Here is a 16,558-nt window from a genome sequence, read left to right on the forward strand (position 1 = left end):
TTGTCACGGAACAAGACATTCCTTTGATAACCCATTAAGTGGAATAGGATTTTGGAGAATGGACTATCTTACCTCAGTGCTCCTCTAACTTGACTGAGAGAAGGCAAGCAAGAACAAGAAAAAAGGTGGCAAAGTACAGAAAAAATCATTTCCTTCTAGCTATGAAAAAAGTCAAATTAAGCTGCTAGATGGGTAATAGCCACCTTATTCCTAATGGATAACTCAAAATTTAGCCATTAAATTGCTAAGGGAATCATAAGAAATTAAGGCTGTTTCTCTGTAAAACAGCTCTGCCATGATGGCTCACAGTAGATAAGAAGTCTGGGGAGGGAGGATGCTTTTGTGCTCTCAGTAATTTTTTTTAAAACACAGATCTACACCATGTTTTCATGGAGAATTTTTTCATGGAACACAGAAAAGTGATCTATTTGACATCTGCCTTCACATGTTGGCAGTTTTCCTTAAGCCACTCAGTTCTTCATCTGTTGCTTTTTCATTTTGTGTACATGTTCCCAAGCAACTCAGATTTGCAAACACAGCTATGGATACACTATATGCCCTACAGTAGTTACCCAGGCATCTAGGTCTGGCTTTTGTTGTTTTTCCCCCTCCCTCCTATTTCTTAATCATATATAAATAGCATCGTTTACATTTATAGGTTGATTAACAAGTTGTTCAAGACTATAGTTGAGAGTTCGTAGCCTCTAGTTTGATGCTAGGGAAGAATGAGTAGTCAAGAACTGGTCACTTTGAACGTGGGAGGGAAGATATTCACAACAAAGATTTCTACCATAAAGCAGTTTCCTGCCTCTCGATTAGCACAAATGGTAGATGGCCAAGACCAAGAACTCAAGATGGTCGGTGGCCAGATTTTTGTGGACAGAGATGGTGTTTTATTTAGTTTCATCTTGGATTTCTTGAGAACTCACCAGCTTTTGTTACCCACTGACTTTTCAGACTACCTTAGGCTTCAGAGAGAGGCTCTTTTCTATGAACTTGATTCACTGGTTCATCTCTTAAACCGACACCTGCTACAGAAAGGACCTGCTGTCTTGGAGGTGCACTTCCTAAGCCGAAACACTCAAGCATTTTTCAGGGTGTTTGGCTCTTGCAGCAAAACAATCGAGATGTTAACTGAGAAGATTACAGTGTTTATAGAGCAACCTTCAGCACTCACCTGGAATAGCAACTCCTTCCCCCCGCAGGTGACCTTCCTTCCACTGCCTCCACAAAGACCTTCTTACCACGACCTGGTTTTCCAGTGCGGCTCTGACAGCACTCCTGAGAACCAAACTGGAGTCAGGTATTTTGTACTTTGAGGCATCTCTCTTCTAAACCAGTTTCTGCAGTTTTCCTTCATAACTGAATGTTCCTCTTTCCTGAAACTTGTCTTGGGAGAAAATTATTTTTTAAAATTTTGGGATAATCGTGGAGTTGGGTAGAATGACCAAATAACGGGTTTCTGAACTGGGATACTTTTCATAGTGAAAGTGGCATACATACATGGAACAAAAGGAATAAACCAAACTGCCCAGGGAAAACTGGAACAATGATTATTCATTATAAGAGGAGATAATTTTATAGATTATATTCCACTGCTAAAGAATTTGGCTCAGAAGTGAATTGCCTTACTTTTCAAGAAGTTATTTTAGTGACTTCCATATACAAAGGGCTCAGTAGTTTTCTCCCAATTTCCTTATATACTGTATATCTATTCTTGAAGTCTTTATGGTTCAATTATGGATTTTTCTTCATCTTTATTTTTAAAACACCCTTAAAGGCAGATATATCTCCTGGCAGACTTGCTATCCTAGTACATCACTGGCTCTTACACAGCTCAAAACATTGGAATAGGCTGTATCTTAAGCATAGTTGCTCCTGAGTCATTATTCGCTTTCTCTGTTTTCTTGGCTGGATCCTCAGGCTGATTTTCACTCTGCAGTCACATCCCCTCTCCGCCCCTTAAAAATGTCTTCATGTTGTGCTACCATTATTTTATGGATGTGAAAGCTTTCATTTTTGTAAGTGGGGAAAAGCCTGTATGTGTTCTTTGCTGGTAGCATCTAAAATAATATATACTGTGTGTGTTGGGGGGAGGTGGGGAGTAAAGGTAGATAGATATTTTGGAATACTTCCTCGAGTAGTAGCCATCAGGAAGGATACTTGTTTACCTACTGGAGAACACTGAACAATAAAACTGAGTATGTTAATACTTAAGTGCTTTGTAAGTGTATCTCCCAAAGAGACTGAAATATCATTTTGGGAAAAAAGTCAGTCAAATTAATGGGCTGATTGTGAAGAAAATATAAGAGCCCATCTTTGTTTCAAATTGTCTTAACTCTATGTACAATTAGAAATGATCAGTTTTTGGTTTTTAAGATTTAAGTGATTAGGATTTCTTTTGGGATCCCTTTTGAAAAAGTTAGAAACATAAGGGAAAATGGTGTCTTGATTTTAAGAAGAAACAGACGAGGTGAATATAAAGAAGATGCTTTGGAAACGCTAAATGCTTTTTAAAAGCTACACTTGGAGAAAATGTTTAAAAAACAAGATTAGAAATGAAGATTGAGATATTCCTATATGTATACAGTGCCAAATGGTTTCTACTTTTTATTGTCCTAGAAACAACACTTTTTCTGTTTTAATGTGAGAAAGGTATTATATTTAAACTTCAACAATAGATAATGCCAAAATGTTATTTTTTAAATTAAGATTTTTTGTGTGTCACCAAATGGTATTCGTTTGTTTGAAGTTCAGAATTTTTTCCATCCCATAACTATTTGTGATTTTAAAAATATAGTGCTAATTTTAAAGTAAAGATATATAGTCTGAATAAGCTGACATTATAGGGCTCTCTGGTGGTTGAATGAAAAATCTGGCCATCAAAGGCCCACTTGAGTATATAACAGTCTAATTAGCAAACTTTTATTATTTTTGCTCACTCTTTGGTCTGGATTTGTCTATTGAGATGGTTTTGGAAGGTAGGAAGTAGAGGAGGAAGCCTGAATGGCTCCTATTAGTCTGGTATATCATCTCATTTATTTAGTATGTTCCACCAGTATGATTTTCCACGCTAAAGTCTTGTTAGCTTAGCGGTTGTTCAGTTATTATTTCTCAAGCTCACAGTACTAGAAATGCTTGTATCTTTCAGATAGCCACTGATGTGACAGAACATTATCAAGTTATGGTCACAGCTTTCTAGGGTCCCTTTGGTAGCCTTTATTTTGTTTGACCTCTCCTTTATAAAGTGTCTCAATAGAAAATGCCTTTAAAATATAAAAAAATAAGTTTAGAATTCTTATTTCTTACTAGTTTATTATATTCCATCCTTATTTTGTGCTTTGAAATCTTTTATTCTTCAACTGGACCTCCTAGAGAATTCAGTTTCTTATACATACATTCTACTTTGTTACCACCCACTAAATACTATTTGTAGTTTAAATCTTTTATGAGCTACTCTGAAACTTTATCTCTTTGACAAATGTTTCTAGCCTACATAATCAAGACCTGGGGCCTGGGACTGGATGAAATGATTTAATGATGTTAAAGATTTGCTGTATCAAATATAATCAACATTATTTTAAGATGTGCTTTGTAGTTTGGTAATTCTTAGTTTTCACTATTGTTTTCTTTGCCTAGAATTAGTTGCTAAATATGATGACCTCTAGTGAACACTCTATTTCAATCATGATCATTAAAAGGATGCTGGGAATAACTCCAAGCATTTTATTACCCATATTGTTACTTAGATAGTTCTAGGAGTTTCCCTGGAATGACCCTAAGTTACTCTTCACATTTTATAAACAAACAGTGGGAGAACAAAGATGAAAACATTCTTTATGGTAGTTAAGGAAGAAGTAATAGAGCTACATCTGTAATAGATATGTAATGCCGACACTATGAAAGCCAACATATAGCTATCTGAAAAGTTCAGACATTTTTCTTGAATTATGTGCACTGATCCTGTGGAATCGCCCAGGCAGAAGATTTTACTGTTTCTACTCCAAAGGCTCTTTGACCCCAAATCTTTGATGATGGGCAGTTAATGAGCAAAAAGTGGCAATAAAATCTTGACATTTTAATTTTTTATCTGCAAAATTTCACTTAAAAATTGATAGGAGTAAGTCACAAAAGAAAATTCAGAATGTCATTACTAATAATTGGTAAAATGAGATGAGGGAAAATTGTAAATGTACAAAGTGCTCATTTAATCAATTAAATCGAGGAAAGTAGCAAATTAAAAACTGAAAATGGTTAGATTGTACTACATAAAAATTAAGCCAATTCAATTTTTTTATTGAATTGTTTGCTTTAGAAAATATTTCTCAGTGAAAATTCATCTATCTTGGCTATATGCCTAAGTGCGGAACTGACTTTAGACATCACAGTAAGGTCTTTATTTTTAGTACCCCAAATTATTTAGATTTGTAAACAAACTTTGAAAAATCTGACAGGATTTCAGATTTTCAGCTTTCATTTGAGGTAATAAGTAAATTTTTGAGTAGTTTTGCTAATTATTAAAGGGATACTTTATAATTAAACTTTATGTGTTTAGGTATGTTTCTATAAAACCTGATAATCGAAAATTGGCCAACGGAACAAATGTCCTCGGCTTACTGATTGACACCATATTGAAAGAAGGCTTCCATCTGGTCAGCAGGACAGTATCATCCGAAGACAAAAGTGAATGCTATAGCTTTGAAAGAGTAAGAAGCCCTGAAGCATTTGCCATGAACAAAACACCAAAATCAGAGATGACCATCATGTCAGAGCAATCTCAGAAAAAGACATAAAGTTGTGTGTACTGAGTAAAGGAAAACTGTCATTTTCTTGTTTAGAAACTCTCTCCTTGGGCATAGATGTACATAGTCAAATCTTTACTCAGGCTTTTTGGCCTCCTATTATGCCACCTCTGGGCAATCAGGCCCCTAGCAGTGCTTAAGCTACCCTGAATGCTCTGCTGATCTCAACAGCATGTGCTGATGATAATCACAGGTTCCTTCTACCATCAAAGCCAGTTTGCCTTTCTTGAACAGTGAACACAGCTTTCAGAGACAGGTTCTGGAGTCAGACTGCTTGTTTCTAATCCCAGATAAGTCACCTATTAGCTATGTGCTTCAACTTCTTCATCTGGCACATAAGTATAATGAAGATATCTCCCTCAAAGGAAATGTGAGGATTAAGGCAGGGGATTAATGCCTGGCAGAGGCTGGGCATTCAGTAAACTGTTGATGATGTGATAATGATGAAGAAAATGGATGGCCCACTTTCATTTGAACCTCTTTTGTGTGGCCTTTTTTTTTCTTCCTTTCCTATGGATATTAGTTAATCCTTTCTTCTGTATAGACTTTATATGCCATCATAAAACAAACTTATTCAGTTGAATGTGAGCTTCTCGAACCACTCAATAGTTTTTAACGCTATTATAAGTGACATACCATGCTTACCACTTAGAATGCTGTTGTTATTAAGTAGTACCTAAATTTAGTGATCAGTTTGGAAAACCTCTGTCAACATTTAATATACACATTCTTAGTGTCATTTGAAAAACTAGGATAAACATCTAGAAGAGGAATCACTAAGTCAAAGTGTGCAAAGTACTTTGCACATAGTAGAGTTAAAAGCTGTTGAGTGTGGGGCTGGCGATGTGTAGTAGGTTAATCCCCTGCCCGTGGTGCCAGCATCCCATAAGGATGTCATTTTGTGTCCTGGCTGCTCCATTTCTGATCTAGCTCCCTCCTAAAGGCGTAGGAAAAGCAGGAGATGGCCCAAGCCCTTAGGTCCCTGCCATCCATGTGGGAGACCCAGAAGAAGCTCCAGGCTCCTGGCTTTGGCTTGGCCCAGATCTGGCCATTGAGGCCATTTGGGAAATGAACTAGTGAATGGAAGATCATCTCTCTGTGTAAATCTGCAATAAATTTTATTTTTAAAGAGAAGAATGGTCCAAATAAAAACATGCTGTAAGAATAAGTTTTTTTTTTTTTTTTTTTGCTTTTGACACCTCTCATCATTTCCTTTCTGTAGAAAAACCAACTTAGTTTTTTCAGGGTGTTGTTTAGTTTTGGGGGAAGATGTTTGGTCTGATTTCCTGTTGGCAGTATAATCTAGGGCAAAATATTTCTATTCTAATAAATATTTGCCATGAAAGTGATTAAACTAGTTTTATATAAATTTCCATGGTCATACAATAACACTTTAATTCTGTATACTGAAACTGAAAGGTGGGAGCTGGTGTTGTGACATAGTGGGTAAAGCTGCTGCTTGAGATGCCAGCATCCCATATGGGTGCTGGTTTGAGACCCTGATACTCTACCTCTGATGCAGCTCCCTGCTTATGGTTTGGGAAAGCAGTAGAGGATGGCCCAGGTGATTGGGCCTCTGCTACCCACACGGAAAACCTTGCGGAAACTCCTGGGTCCTGCCTCGGCCTGGCCCAGCCCTGGCTGTTGTGTGGCTATTGGGGAGTGAACCAAGAGATGGAAGATCTTTAACACTAACTTTCAAATAAATAAATAAATCTTACAAAACCTAAAATGTGGTTAAAATACTGAAGCAAAAAATACTTTAGGGTCTGGTGCTGTGGCACAGTGGGTTAACGCCCTGACCTGAAGCGCCAGCACGCCATATGGGTGCCGGTTCGAGACCTGGCTGCTCCACTTCCGTTACAGTTCTCTGCTATGGCCTGGGAAAAGCAGTAGAAGATGGCCCAAGTGCTTGGGCCCCTGCACCCATATGGGAGACCCATAAGAAGCTCCTGGCCTCTGGCTTCGGATCGGCACAGCTCTGGCCATTGTGGCCAACTGGGGAGTGAACCAGCAGATGGAAGACCGCTCTCTCTCTGCCTCTCCTTCTCTCTGTGTAACTCTCACTTTCCAATAAATAAATAAATCTTAAAAAAAAAAAACAAAAAAACTTTAACCACAGTTTGGCAAAGAGTAAGTCAGTAATGTTCAAATGGCTTTTATGTGTTTTTAGCCATTCACATTTGCAGGAAACAATTGAAATTAGGATATTTTGGGGCTGGCGCTGTGGTGCAGTAGGTTAATCCTCCGCTTGTGGCGCCAGCATCCCATATGGGCGCCAGTTTGATTCCTGGCTGCTCCACTTCCAGTCCAGCTCTCCACTATGGCCTGGGAAAGCAGTGGAAGATGGCCCAAGTCCTTGGGCCCCTGTACCCATGTGGGAGAACAGGAAGAAGTGCCTGACTCCTGGCTTCGGATTGGTGCTGCTCCGGCAGTTGAGGCCATTTGGGGAGTGAACCAATGGAGGGAAGACTTTTCTCTGTCTTTTGCTCTTACTGTCTATAACTCTCTCAAATAATAAATAGAATCTTAAAAAAAAAGAAATTAGGATATTTTTAAATGAGGTAATAAAAATATATTATGTATGGAAAAATACATAATTCATTCTGTGAATATTGACATGTATTGTGTGCCAAATGTATCCCAAATACTAGAGATCCTTACTGAAAAGAACAAAATAAATTTCTGCCCCTCAAGATAGCATACTACAAATATAATTTATAACACTGACAATGGACTTAAAATAACTAAGGCCTTTCAAAGAATTTCTCAAGTTAGAATGCAGAGCTTTTTTAGGAGACAGATTATCACAATTAAATATATAATATTCACTAGGGAAACAGAACTTTCAGAGTAGACTGAGTTTCTCATTTTAGTAAATACTTGAGAGATGATCTCATCTGGAAGCACATCTGTCAGTATCATCTCAGTAAGGCTCTGTGTTCACTTCAAAATAGAGTAGGATACTGTTAGCTGGGATGCCAAGGCATGCAAAAATAATTGAGTCTTATTTTAGAAAGGGAGGCAGGCAAATGTAGCTTGAAGAAAACAGGTTTGATGCATCATAGGCAAATAAAATCTTCTACCTGCTTTAGAAAAAAAACAAGACTTGTACATTTTTATGTGAGTACCACTTGACTCTCAACTTTTTGCCTGAATAAATTTGTCATTTTTATTTTAAATGATAAGAAAATGATGGCAGGGCCAGCACTGTGGCACAGTGGGTAAAGCTGCTACCTGCAGTGCCAGCATCCCATCAGGGAGCCAGTTCGAGTCTCTGCTGCTCCACCTCCGATCCAGCTCTCTCCTATAGTCTGGAAAAGCAGCAGAAGATGGTCCAAGTGCTTGGGCTCCTGCACCCATGTGGGAAGAATCTCCTGGCTCCTGACTTCAGATCGGCCCAGCTCCGGCCATTGTGGCCAGTTGGGGAGTGAACCAGCAGATGGAAGACCTCTCTCTCTGTCTAACTCTATTTCAAATAAATAAATAAATCTTCAAAAAAGAAAAAAAAAATGATGGCAGAAGCTCATCTTGACTACTATAGTGTAAACCTTTTTCTAATAAATCATAAACACCTATCATTCCATTTCATATACACAAGTATGAATCATCACAGTGGCATGTTAAGTTTTGTTAGTTTTAATGGTACCATCAATAGTTGGGCCTCCTGCATTATCTTATTTCTGCTGTGTATGTTGTATTTCTTTGCATCACTCACAGTTTTATTTTTGATAAGGCATCAAAGATGTTAGCTTATGATTTTTGAACCTCAGTAACTTACTTTAAAAAAACAATTTCCTTTGTAAGTGAATGGAAGTTCTCTCTACAAATATTTTCTGAGAAGGAGCTCTAGTGTTGATTTACTCTTGCATTTAATATACAAGACATGACTGCAAAGATTTCTTAGGTCATGGTAAAGTCAGAACCACTTTGGACTGCTTTTAATATATATCTACAATAAGCAGACAGAACTAGTATAAAATGGTCAAGGGAAAGCAAGTTGAGAGATGGCTTAGGTAATCATAATGTTTCTACATTATCTTGTATACCATTTACATCTAACAAACTTCAGCTTTGCTTTATAAGCTTTTATGTTGACTCTTTATCATAGATCACATCACTAGAGAAGCACAGCATCAGAGACTGTGCTGGGGTATGGGGTAATAAAAGATTTTCTATGAGCATTCTAAACCCCTTTATTTTGTTGTTTTTCCTGTGTGCTGGGGAATTTTATTGTAACAGCAAAATTGGTAATGTAGAAGCTGCTAAGAGGACATTTTAAAAAAGAAATTTAGGGGGGTGGCAATGTGGCACAGTGGGCTAAAGCCCTGGTATGCAGCACTGGCATCCCATTTAGGTGCTGGTTCCAGTCCCAGCTGCTCCACTTCTGATCCAGCTCTCTGCTGTGGCCTGGGAAAGCAGTAGAGGATGGCCCAAGTCCTTGGGCCCTTGCACCTGCATCAGAGACCCAGAAGAAGCTTCTGGCTCCTGGCTTCAGATTGGCACAGTGCTGGTCATTGCAGCCATCTGGGGAGTGGACCAGCAGATGGAAGACCAACCTCGACCTCAACCTCAACCTCCCCCTCCCGCCTCTCTGTAGCTCTTTCAGATAAATAAATAAATCAATCTTAAAAAAAAAATTTAGGAAATTTTATTACCTCCTGGAGTCAAACAACCCATGTAAAATATAGAATGTAGCACTAATTTAGTATTTTTAAATCTCAACAAATAAAGACATTGAAATATGTTACTAAAAATAAAGTTCTGAAACACCAACAACCTAGTAAAAAAAATTATCTACCAGCTTTTCTACAGAACTAAACCTCAGGATGTATTCTATAATGCTGTATACAAATTTCACCAAAAACCTCATCATCTAAAATATTCTTAGTATTTATCTAAATTATGAGAAATCCAGCACTAAAATCTTTTAATAGACTAAATCTGTACATAGGTGAAAATGGGAAATAAACATTAAGCATTGCACAGAATTAAAAAGAAACTAAACACAGAGCAAAGTAAATAGGATTTTGTGCCCCAAACTAAAATGTGCTTAAGACTTATCTAACTGTACAGGGCTTTAAAATAGGCAATCTTCCTTCAGATGTCACAAAAGCACCTCAAGTTCAGAAATCATGGGAACAAATGGTTTTTTACCTTATCAGCTGGGTAAAACATACCAATTATGGTTCATGTTATTTTTTTCTCATTTCACAACACTTCAGTAAAGCAGGTGGATTTCTTTAGGTTCCCTAGTAGGAACCCAAGTAGTGTGTTATTTTACTCTTTTTGTATTAAGAGACAGGGAAGTCAAGCACCATGCCTGCGGTTTCACGAGTTCTCTTAAGATGGGGACTGGGACTGTGCTTAATAGTGGTCTTTTATTCCCTCATAGTGCTAGACATCTAATAGACTCAAATGAATTAAAACATTTGGAACATTATATTAGTGAATAAAATCATGAAAAAGAAAGAATTATTGTAGACTCATAGATGGATGAGGATACTTTATATAATCTAGCCTGGAATAGTTCATTTAAGTTACAGATGGCAGAAAAAATCCCACGGTTCATTCTATTTGAAATTTGGATAATGCCACACAAAAATGAGATGACAACATAAATATACAGGAATACTAGCTCACTGAAAGCTATATAAAATTATATGTTTAAGCAGAGTAAAACAGCCCAGTCCAAATTGGAATATATATAATTTGGTAATAAAAAAGTAATGCTACGAGAGTGCTTAGCAACTACCACTTTGACTATGACCCTATCGGAATAAGATCAAAGTCGGCGAACTCTAAAGGCTCCCATAGCCTTGGCAACTCATGACTAGAGCCTAGGGAGATTACTGACGCCATAAACAAGAGTGTCAAATTGTTAAGTCAGCAACAGGAGTCACTGTGTACTTACATCTCATGTGGGATCTGTCCTTAATGTGTTGTCTAATGTGCAGTGATGCTATAACTAGTACTGAAACAGTATTTTTACACTTTGTGTTTCTGTGTGGGTGCAAACTGATGAAATCTTTACTAATTATATACAGAATCGATCTTCTGTATATAAAGATAATTGGAAATGGAAAAAAAAAAAAACCTGGTGTTAAATTGGAAATGGCATAGAAAATTAATTAATTTTTAAAAAATATCATGTAGGATCTCTGTCTTTAATGTTCTGTACACTGTTATTTAATGCTATAACTAGTACTCCAACAGTATTTTTTCACTTTGTGTTGCTATTTGGGGGCAAACTGTTGAAATCTTTACTTAATATATACTAAACTGATCTTCTGTATATAAAGAGAATTGAAAATGAATTTTGATGTGAATGGAAGGGGAGAGGGAGCGGGAAAGGGGAGGGTTGCGGGTGGGAGGGAAGTTATGGGAGGGGGGAAGCCATTGTAATCCATAAGCTGTACACTGGAAATTTATAATCATTAAATAAAAGTTCAATTAAAAAAACATCATTAATACAAGTTCAGAGTGATTGTCACATGACTATAATTGGTAATAAATCTTCACTTACCTCCATAATTTAGGAGTCATGAAAAGATAAGTCAGCAGGCCAGCATGTAAGTTAGATGCAACTAGGACAGAAAAACAGAAAGAAATGTTCCGAGCTCTGGATAACTAAATTTGAGCTTGTACATTCACTGAACTTGGATTAACCAAGTAGTTCAAGGGTTAAAGTGAAATAGTCCAAAAGATCTTTACACATGCAGAAGATGTATTACCAGTGTTTGCAAAGGCTATTTGGAAACTCAGATTAACATTTTAGGTTTCCGTACATATCACTAACATGCAGTATGATAAAAACCATAAAGATATAGAGTAATATATTTTTTACCTAATGACGGGAAGGCTTTATGACAAGTAGTTAAGTGTAAGTGAGTAAACAGAAAGATACTTTCACTTGTCAACAGAAACCCTACAAAACAAGGTTTCACTTCTAGAAAACCAAAATATTTGCTTTCGTTCCTTTCATTCAACTTTTAAAAAGTGTTGCTTTGGTCACTTTAAAAAAAACTTCTACATTTTAAGCAGCATCATAATTCAAGCAGTGTTGAATTTCGATTTGTTTGTTTTTGGCTAATGGTTTTCTTCAAAAGCAAAACCAATTTAGGATGCAAAAAAATTTCAGACCTTAGAACCTTCACTTCCTCTTAAGTGTGTTTCTCCATCAAAAATAAGTAGTCAAACAAGGAATCTCAATTACCTAAATCTATTTTTGGCCATCTTCCGGAATTTTTTGTTAAATCTCCTTTGAAATGCCACAGTTGCACTCTTGGAAAACTTGTCTTCCTGGTTTTCAGATTTCTGTTTATTATTACAGCTCTTCAGCCAGAATGCCAGGTCTTTGTGCTGTACTGTTTCTTGCAAATGGAGACCAGCACACTTCCCCCAATTCAATTACTTGCCTTTCCATTTGAGAAATTAAAGCCATGTCAATTTTATGGTTTTAACTTGGATTTTAACTTTGGGATTTTAAATTCTCAATTCCATTCCCTCAGTTTAATACTGGGAAAGACCTTTGTTTTATTAAAAGAGAAGATAAGGTTTAAGGGTATTAACACATTTCAGTCACTGACCCTCATAATAAAAAACAAGTAGGAGTTTTCTTACAGGCGTAAGATGGAGATGTGACATTCTAAGGAAAAAAGGGAGAGTTTCAAAATTCAGTTTTGACAATATTTAAGATTATATTTCAATCAGTTTATTTACATAAATGTGTTTACATTTTTTTAAAAGGCAAGCATCCGTTGTCCTAAATAAAGAGATTGAGTCAGCATGTCTACTCTTAACAACTTTATGTGAATAACTGCCACATTTACCTCTACAGATTGACTTTTATATAGAATTCCAGTTCAGAATATCAGTGATCTTTAATCAAGGCATGTCAAACTGAACAACTTAATATCACCTGATATGCAATATTACAAAAATAGGATGAAACATCTTTCCCTAGATTTTCTTAGCTGTATTTTATTCAGTGACATCACCACTGTCTTCTAATGTAAAAACACATTTTTTACAGCTTTTATCTAGTCCATCATATTCTATATTGCTTTTCTTTGAAAAATGTGTTTTTACAGGGCCAGTGCTGTGGCTTAACAGGCTAATCCTCCGCCTTGCGGCGCCGGCACACTGGGTTCTAGTCCTGGTTGGGGCGCCGGATTCTATCCCAGTTGCTCCTCTTCCAGGCCAGCTCTCTGCTATGGCCCGGGAGTGCAGTGGAGGATGGCCCAAGTCCTTGGGCCCTGCACCCGCATGGAAGACCAGGAGAAGCACCTGGCTCCTGGCTTTGGATCAGCGAGATGCGCTGGCCGCAGCGGCCATTGGAGGGTGAACCAACAGCAAAAAGGAAGACCTTTCTCTCTGTCTCTCTCTCTCACTATTCTGTTCAAGGTTTTTTTTTTTGATATGTATCTTTTTTATTGGACAGAGTTAAGACAGTAAGAGAGCGAGAGACAGAGAGACAGGTCTTCCTTCTGTTGGTTCCCTCCTCAAATGGCCACCACGGCCGGCGCTGTGCCGATCTGAGGCCAGGAGCCAGGTGCCTCCTCCTGGTCTCCCATGCGGGTGCAGGGGCCCAAGCACTTGGGCCATCCTCCACTGCCCTCCCAGGCCACAGCGGAGAGCTGGACTGGAAGAGGACCCACCAGGACGAGAGCCCGTGCCCATATGGGATGCTGGCGCCACAGGCAGAGGATTAACCAAGTGAGCCACGGCGCTGGCCCCTCAAGTTTTCTGTACTAGTATATTACTACAATATTCACATTCCCAGTTTCTTTGCCGCCAGATTTTATTTCTTAGAAATCTCTCTGCATAGTTTTGCTACATTTTTATCATTCAAAAAAGTCAACTTCCATTATTTTATTTCAAGAGATCATAATGTCTCCCTTCTTGCTGTATAAAGATTTATCCTTTAATTGGTTTTCCTGGCAAAATCACAGTTAACAGTTCTAACCTAGTTATCCAAATTTATGTAACCTTTGCCTCAGGTCCAATGGCACAAATCCCAGGTTACCTTTTTGGGGAACACTGCATTCTATTTTGGCTTAAATTCTTACCTACTAGCCAGAAAAGTCTACTATTTGACAACTATATGCACCTTAATTTATAAGCATGCAGGACACAATTAGAAAATAGACATTTTTATTGACAGCAAAAACAAATATCCAATAACCCTGTAAATTCCCAAAGTTACAGCTTTGTGTTAAAAGAATCATTTCATGGGGCATTTATTTCCCTCTACTGAACTGAGCCGCTATCATGCTCTCTGTTCTGTACTATCTGTTTTCTGCTTCCAGCCTCAATCCCTTCTCCACATGGTCTCAGTACTTGTAGTTTAGTCAGTTCTCACCTTTTCTAAGGGGAACAGCAATGGTGCCAAAATTCATACCTGGAAAACAGGTCATAAAACAAATTAAGGGAAGCTGCTTTGAAATAGTAACCCTTATCTAACTGCTGAATTTCTGAATTTTGCTTAAAAGGCAAATGTAAGAAATGTCAATCATCCTCAAAGCCAAACTAAAACCAACAGACTTCATAAAATATTCTTTATACACCAAGAGAAAGACAGATATAAATTTCTAATGGGTTTAAATTAAAAACTCTAAGGCTATATAAAAACGAATTCTTATCCCAACACAAATATGATTTAAAACAAATGTCCTAGCAGTAAATAAAATGCTATGTATTTCATCCACAATTTTGCCTTTTTATATTTCCGAAAATTTTTTGTGTGTGACTTGGTTAGTCTTATAAAAGTATCTTAAGATGGTAGAGGGCATTTGGCACAGGGATTAAGACACTGCTTAAGAGGCCTACATCCCATATCCAAGTGCCTAAGTGCTGGCTCCACTCCTGATTCCAACTTCCTGCCAATGTACACCCTGGGGAGAAGCAAGTGATGGCTCAAGTATTTGGGTCTCCATCACCTATATGGAAGTCCCAGACTGAGTTCCAAGGTCTTAGCTTTGGCCTGGCCCAGCCCTGGATATTGTAGGTATTTGGGGAGTGGACCAGCAAATGGAAGATCTATGTCTGTCTCTCTGTCTTTCAAATAAAACAAAAACTACAGTAACATTGTCCAAGAAAGTTTGAGAAAGTACTTTAATATAGTGGCTCTAGTTAAGTACAGGCTTTCAGAAGCACTCCATTAATTTCAGAGACACATATTAAATAAAAAAAATAAAAGCAGATACTCAAAACTTTGTTTCTGCAATAATGCTAATGTGGTGTTTCCTGGAAAAAAAAAAAATTTTTTTTATAGAGCCGGCACTGTGGCATAGTAGGCTATGGGGCCAGCATCCCATATGGTCGCTGGTTTAAGTCTCAGCTACTCCACTTCTGATCCAGCTCTGTTGGTGTGTCTGGGAAAGCAGCAAAGGATGGGGTCCTTGAATCCATGTGGGAGACCTGGAAGAAGTTCTTGGCTTCACACCCTGTTCAGTTCTGGCTGTTGCAGCCATTTAGGGAGTGAGCTAGGGGATGGAAGATCTCTGTGTCTCTAACTCTGCCTTTCAAATAAATAAACCTTTAAGAAAAATTTTGAACCAGACATATTTACTGATTTTGAAAAAAATATTTTGTTAAATTGAGAAGCAGAAAGAGATGAAAATAGAGTTGCCACCTGCTGATTTACTTCCCAAATGCCTGCAATGGCCAAATCGGGCTAAGAGCATTGGTATCAATACAGGTCTCCCTTGTGAGTGGCAGGAACCTCAATCACCCGAGCTATCACTTCTACCTCCCAGGGTCTGCAATAGTATAAAGCTGGAATCAGGAGCAGACCCTGGTATTATATGGGATGCAAACCATCTCAGTTGCTAGGCCTAACAACCTGCCCCATGAAACATGTTAACAGTTGTTACATTTGATAGCACTTCACATTTTGTTGTTAGGTTTATAATCATCAGATTACTAATGGCCCTCAAAAAGGGATCACAAGCCTGATTGTTCATAGCTCTACCCACAACATTCTGGCTTAGGTTGGAAAAATTGTACTTTTATGGTAGCTAAGGCATGAATATTTATAGGTAGCACTGAATGACAGAAGACCTGAAAAGTGAAGAATGAACCTAGGAGTTTTATATCCAGCTGGCATTCAGCCTTTCAGTTATGTTATTCTGCCATAAAGATATTACTGCTGATTTCCAATAAGCATCCATTATATTTAAGACTATGCTAGGCTTGCAAAGTGTACACATAAAGAATAAGAGGGTCCCTCCCCACTGTTTCAAGTTAGGTATGAAAGTTCATTAGATATGGCATTTGTGCTTGAGGACAACAAATGAACAGGGACAATTTCATGTAGGGGGAAGATACCTAAGGCCTCATTTCCTTTGAGCTGCTACAATACTAGATGGAAAGACAGTTTGCTTTCTATTATGCTCTGTTGGATTCTTGTATGTTGGTGTAATATTGCCACTTAGGCTAAAAGTTCTTTGTTGGCAGGGACTATCTTTTATGACTATTTTGAACTGCTTGGTGCAGAATATGTACTTCATAATAAAGATTCTTTTTCACCTGAAAAATGCCAACTTAAACTCTTAAGGCATTTGAATAATTTCTTTTGATGAAGTGAAACTATATTCATAATCACTTATGGACTAAAAAAAACTCAAATTCTCACACCCTTGGACCATCATTTTATTAAAATTTATTTACCTAAGAACAAAATTGCCCTACTCTATCATTTATACACACCACAGTCATGATCAAAATCAGCAGCCACTTTTGATAATTCAATC

General features: G+C 37.7%; 1 protein-coding gene and 1 long non-coding RNA gene across 19 annotated transcripts in view; one reads left to right on the forward strand and one right to left on the reverse strand.

Moving 5' to 3' along the window:
• The window catches only part of LOC133761667 (uncharacterized), a 123,317-nt gene that overhangs the window by 8,423 nt on the left and 98,336 nt on the right, over positions 1-16,558 (reverse strand). For 15 of the 18 annotated variants that reach the window (XR_009866201.1, XR_009866199.1, XR_009866208.1 and 12 more), the window contains 3 exons: positions 14,167-14,205; positions 11,329-12,450; positions 1,178-1,281 (listed from right to left, as the gene is read on the reverse strand). This is a non-coding gene — a long non-coding RNA (uncharacterized LOC133761667). The remainder of the gene's footprint in view (positions 1-1,177; positions 1,282-11,328; positions 12,451-14,166; positions 14,206-16,558) is intronic. The other 3 variants (XR_009866209.1, XR_009866202.1, XR_009866200.1) reach the window with 3 other exon arrangements.
• On the forward strand, positions 624-5,895 carry KCNRG (potassium channel regulator). The gene is made up of 2 exons (XM_062194239.1): positions 624-1,303; positions 4,556-5,895. Exons 1-2 carry the CDS (start codon positions 726-728, stop codon positions 4,791-4,793), a joined length of 816 nt encoding a protein of 271 aa, XP_062050223.1. The 5' UTR covers positions 624-725; the 3' UTR covers positions 4,794-5,895.

The sequence above is a fragment of the Lepus europaeus genome, chromosome 6 (assembly GCF_033115175.1).
Source record: "Lepus europaeus isolate LE1 chromosome 6, mLepTim1.pri, whole genome shotgun sequence".
NCBI classification, from domain to species: Eukaryota; Metazoa; Chordata; class Mammalia; order Lagomorpha; family Leporidae; genus Lepus; species Lepus europaeus.

Bases quoted from the DNA above. Each gene is read 5' to 3' on its own strand.
- KCNRG (XM_062194239.1), top strand. From the start codon at position 726: ATGAGTAGTCAAGAACTGGTCACTTTGAACGTGGGAGGGAAGATATTC. The intron at 1,304-4,555 runs GTATTTTGTACT...TTATGTGTTTAG, and splicing joins GAGAACCAAACTGGAGTCAG to GTATGTTTCTATAAAACCTG.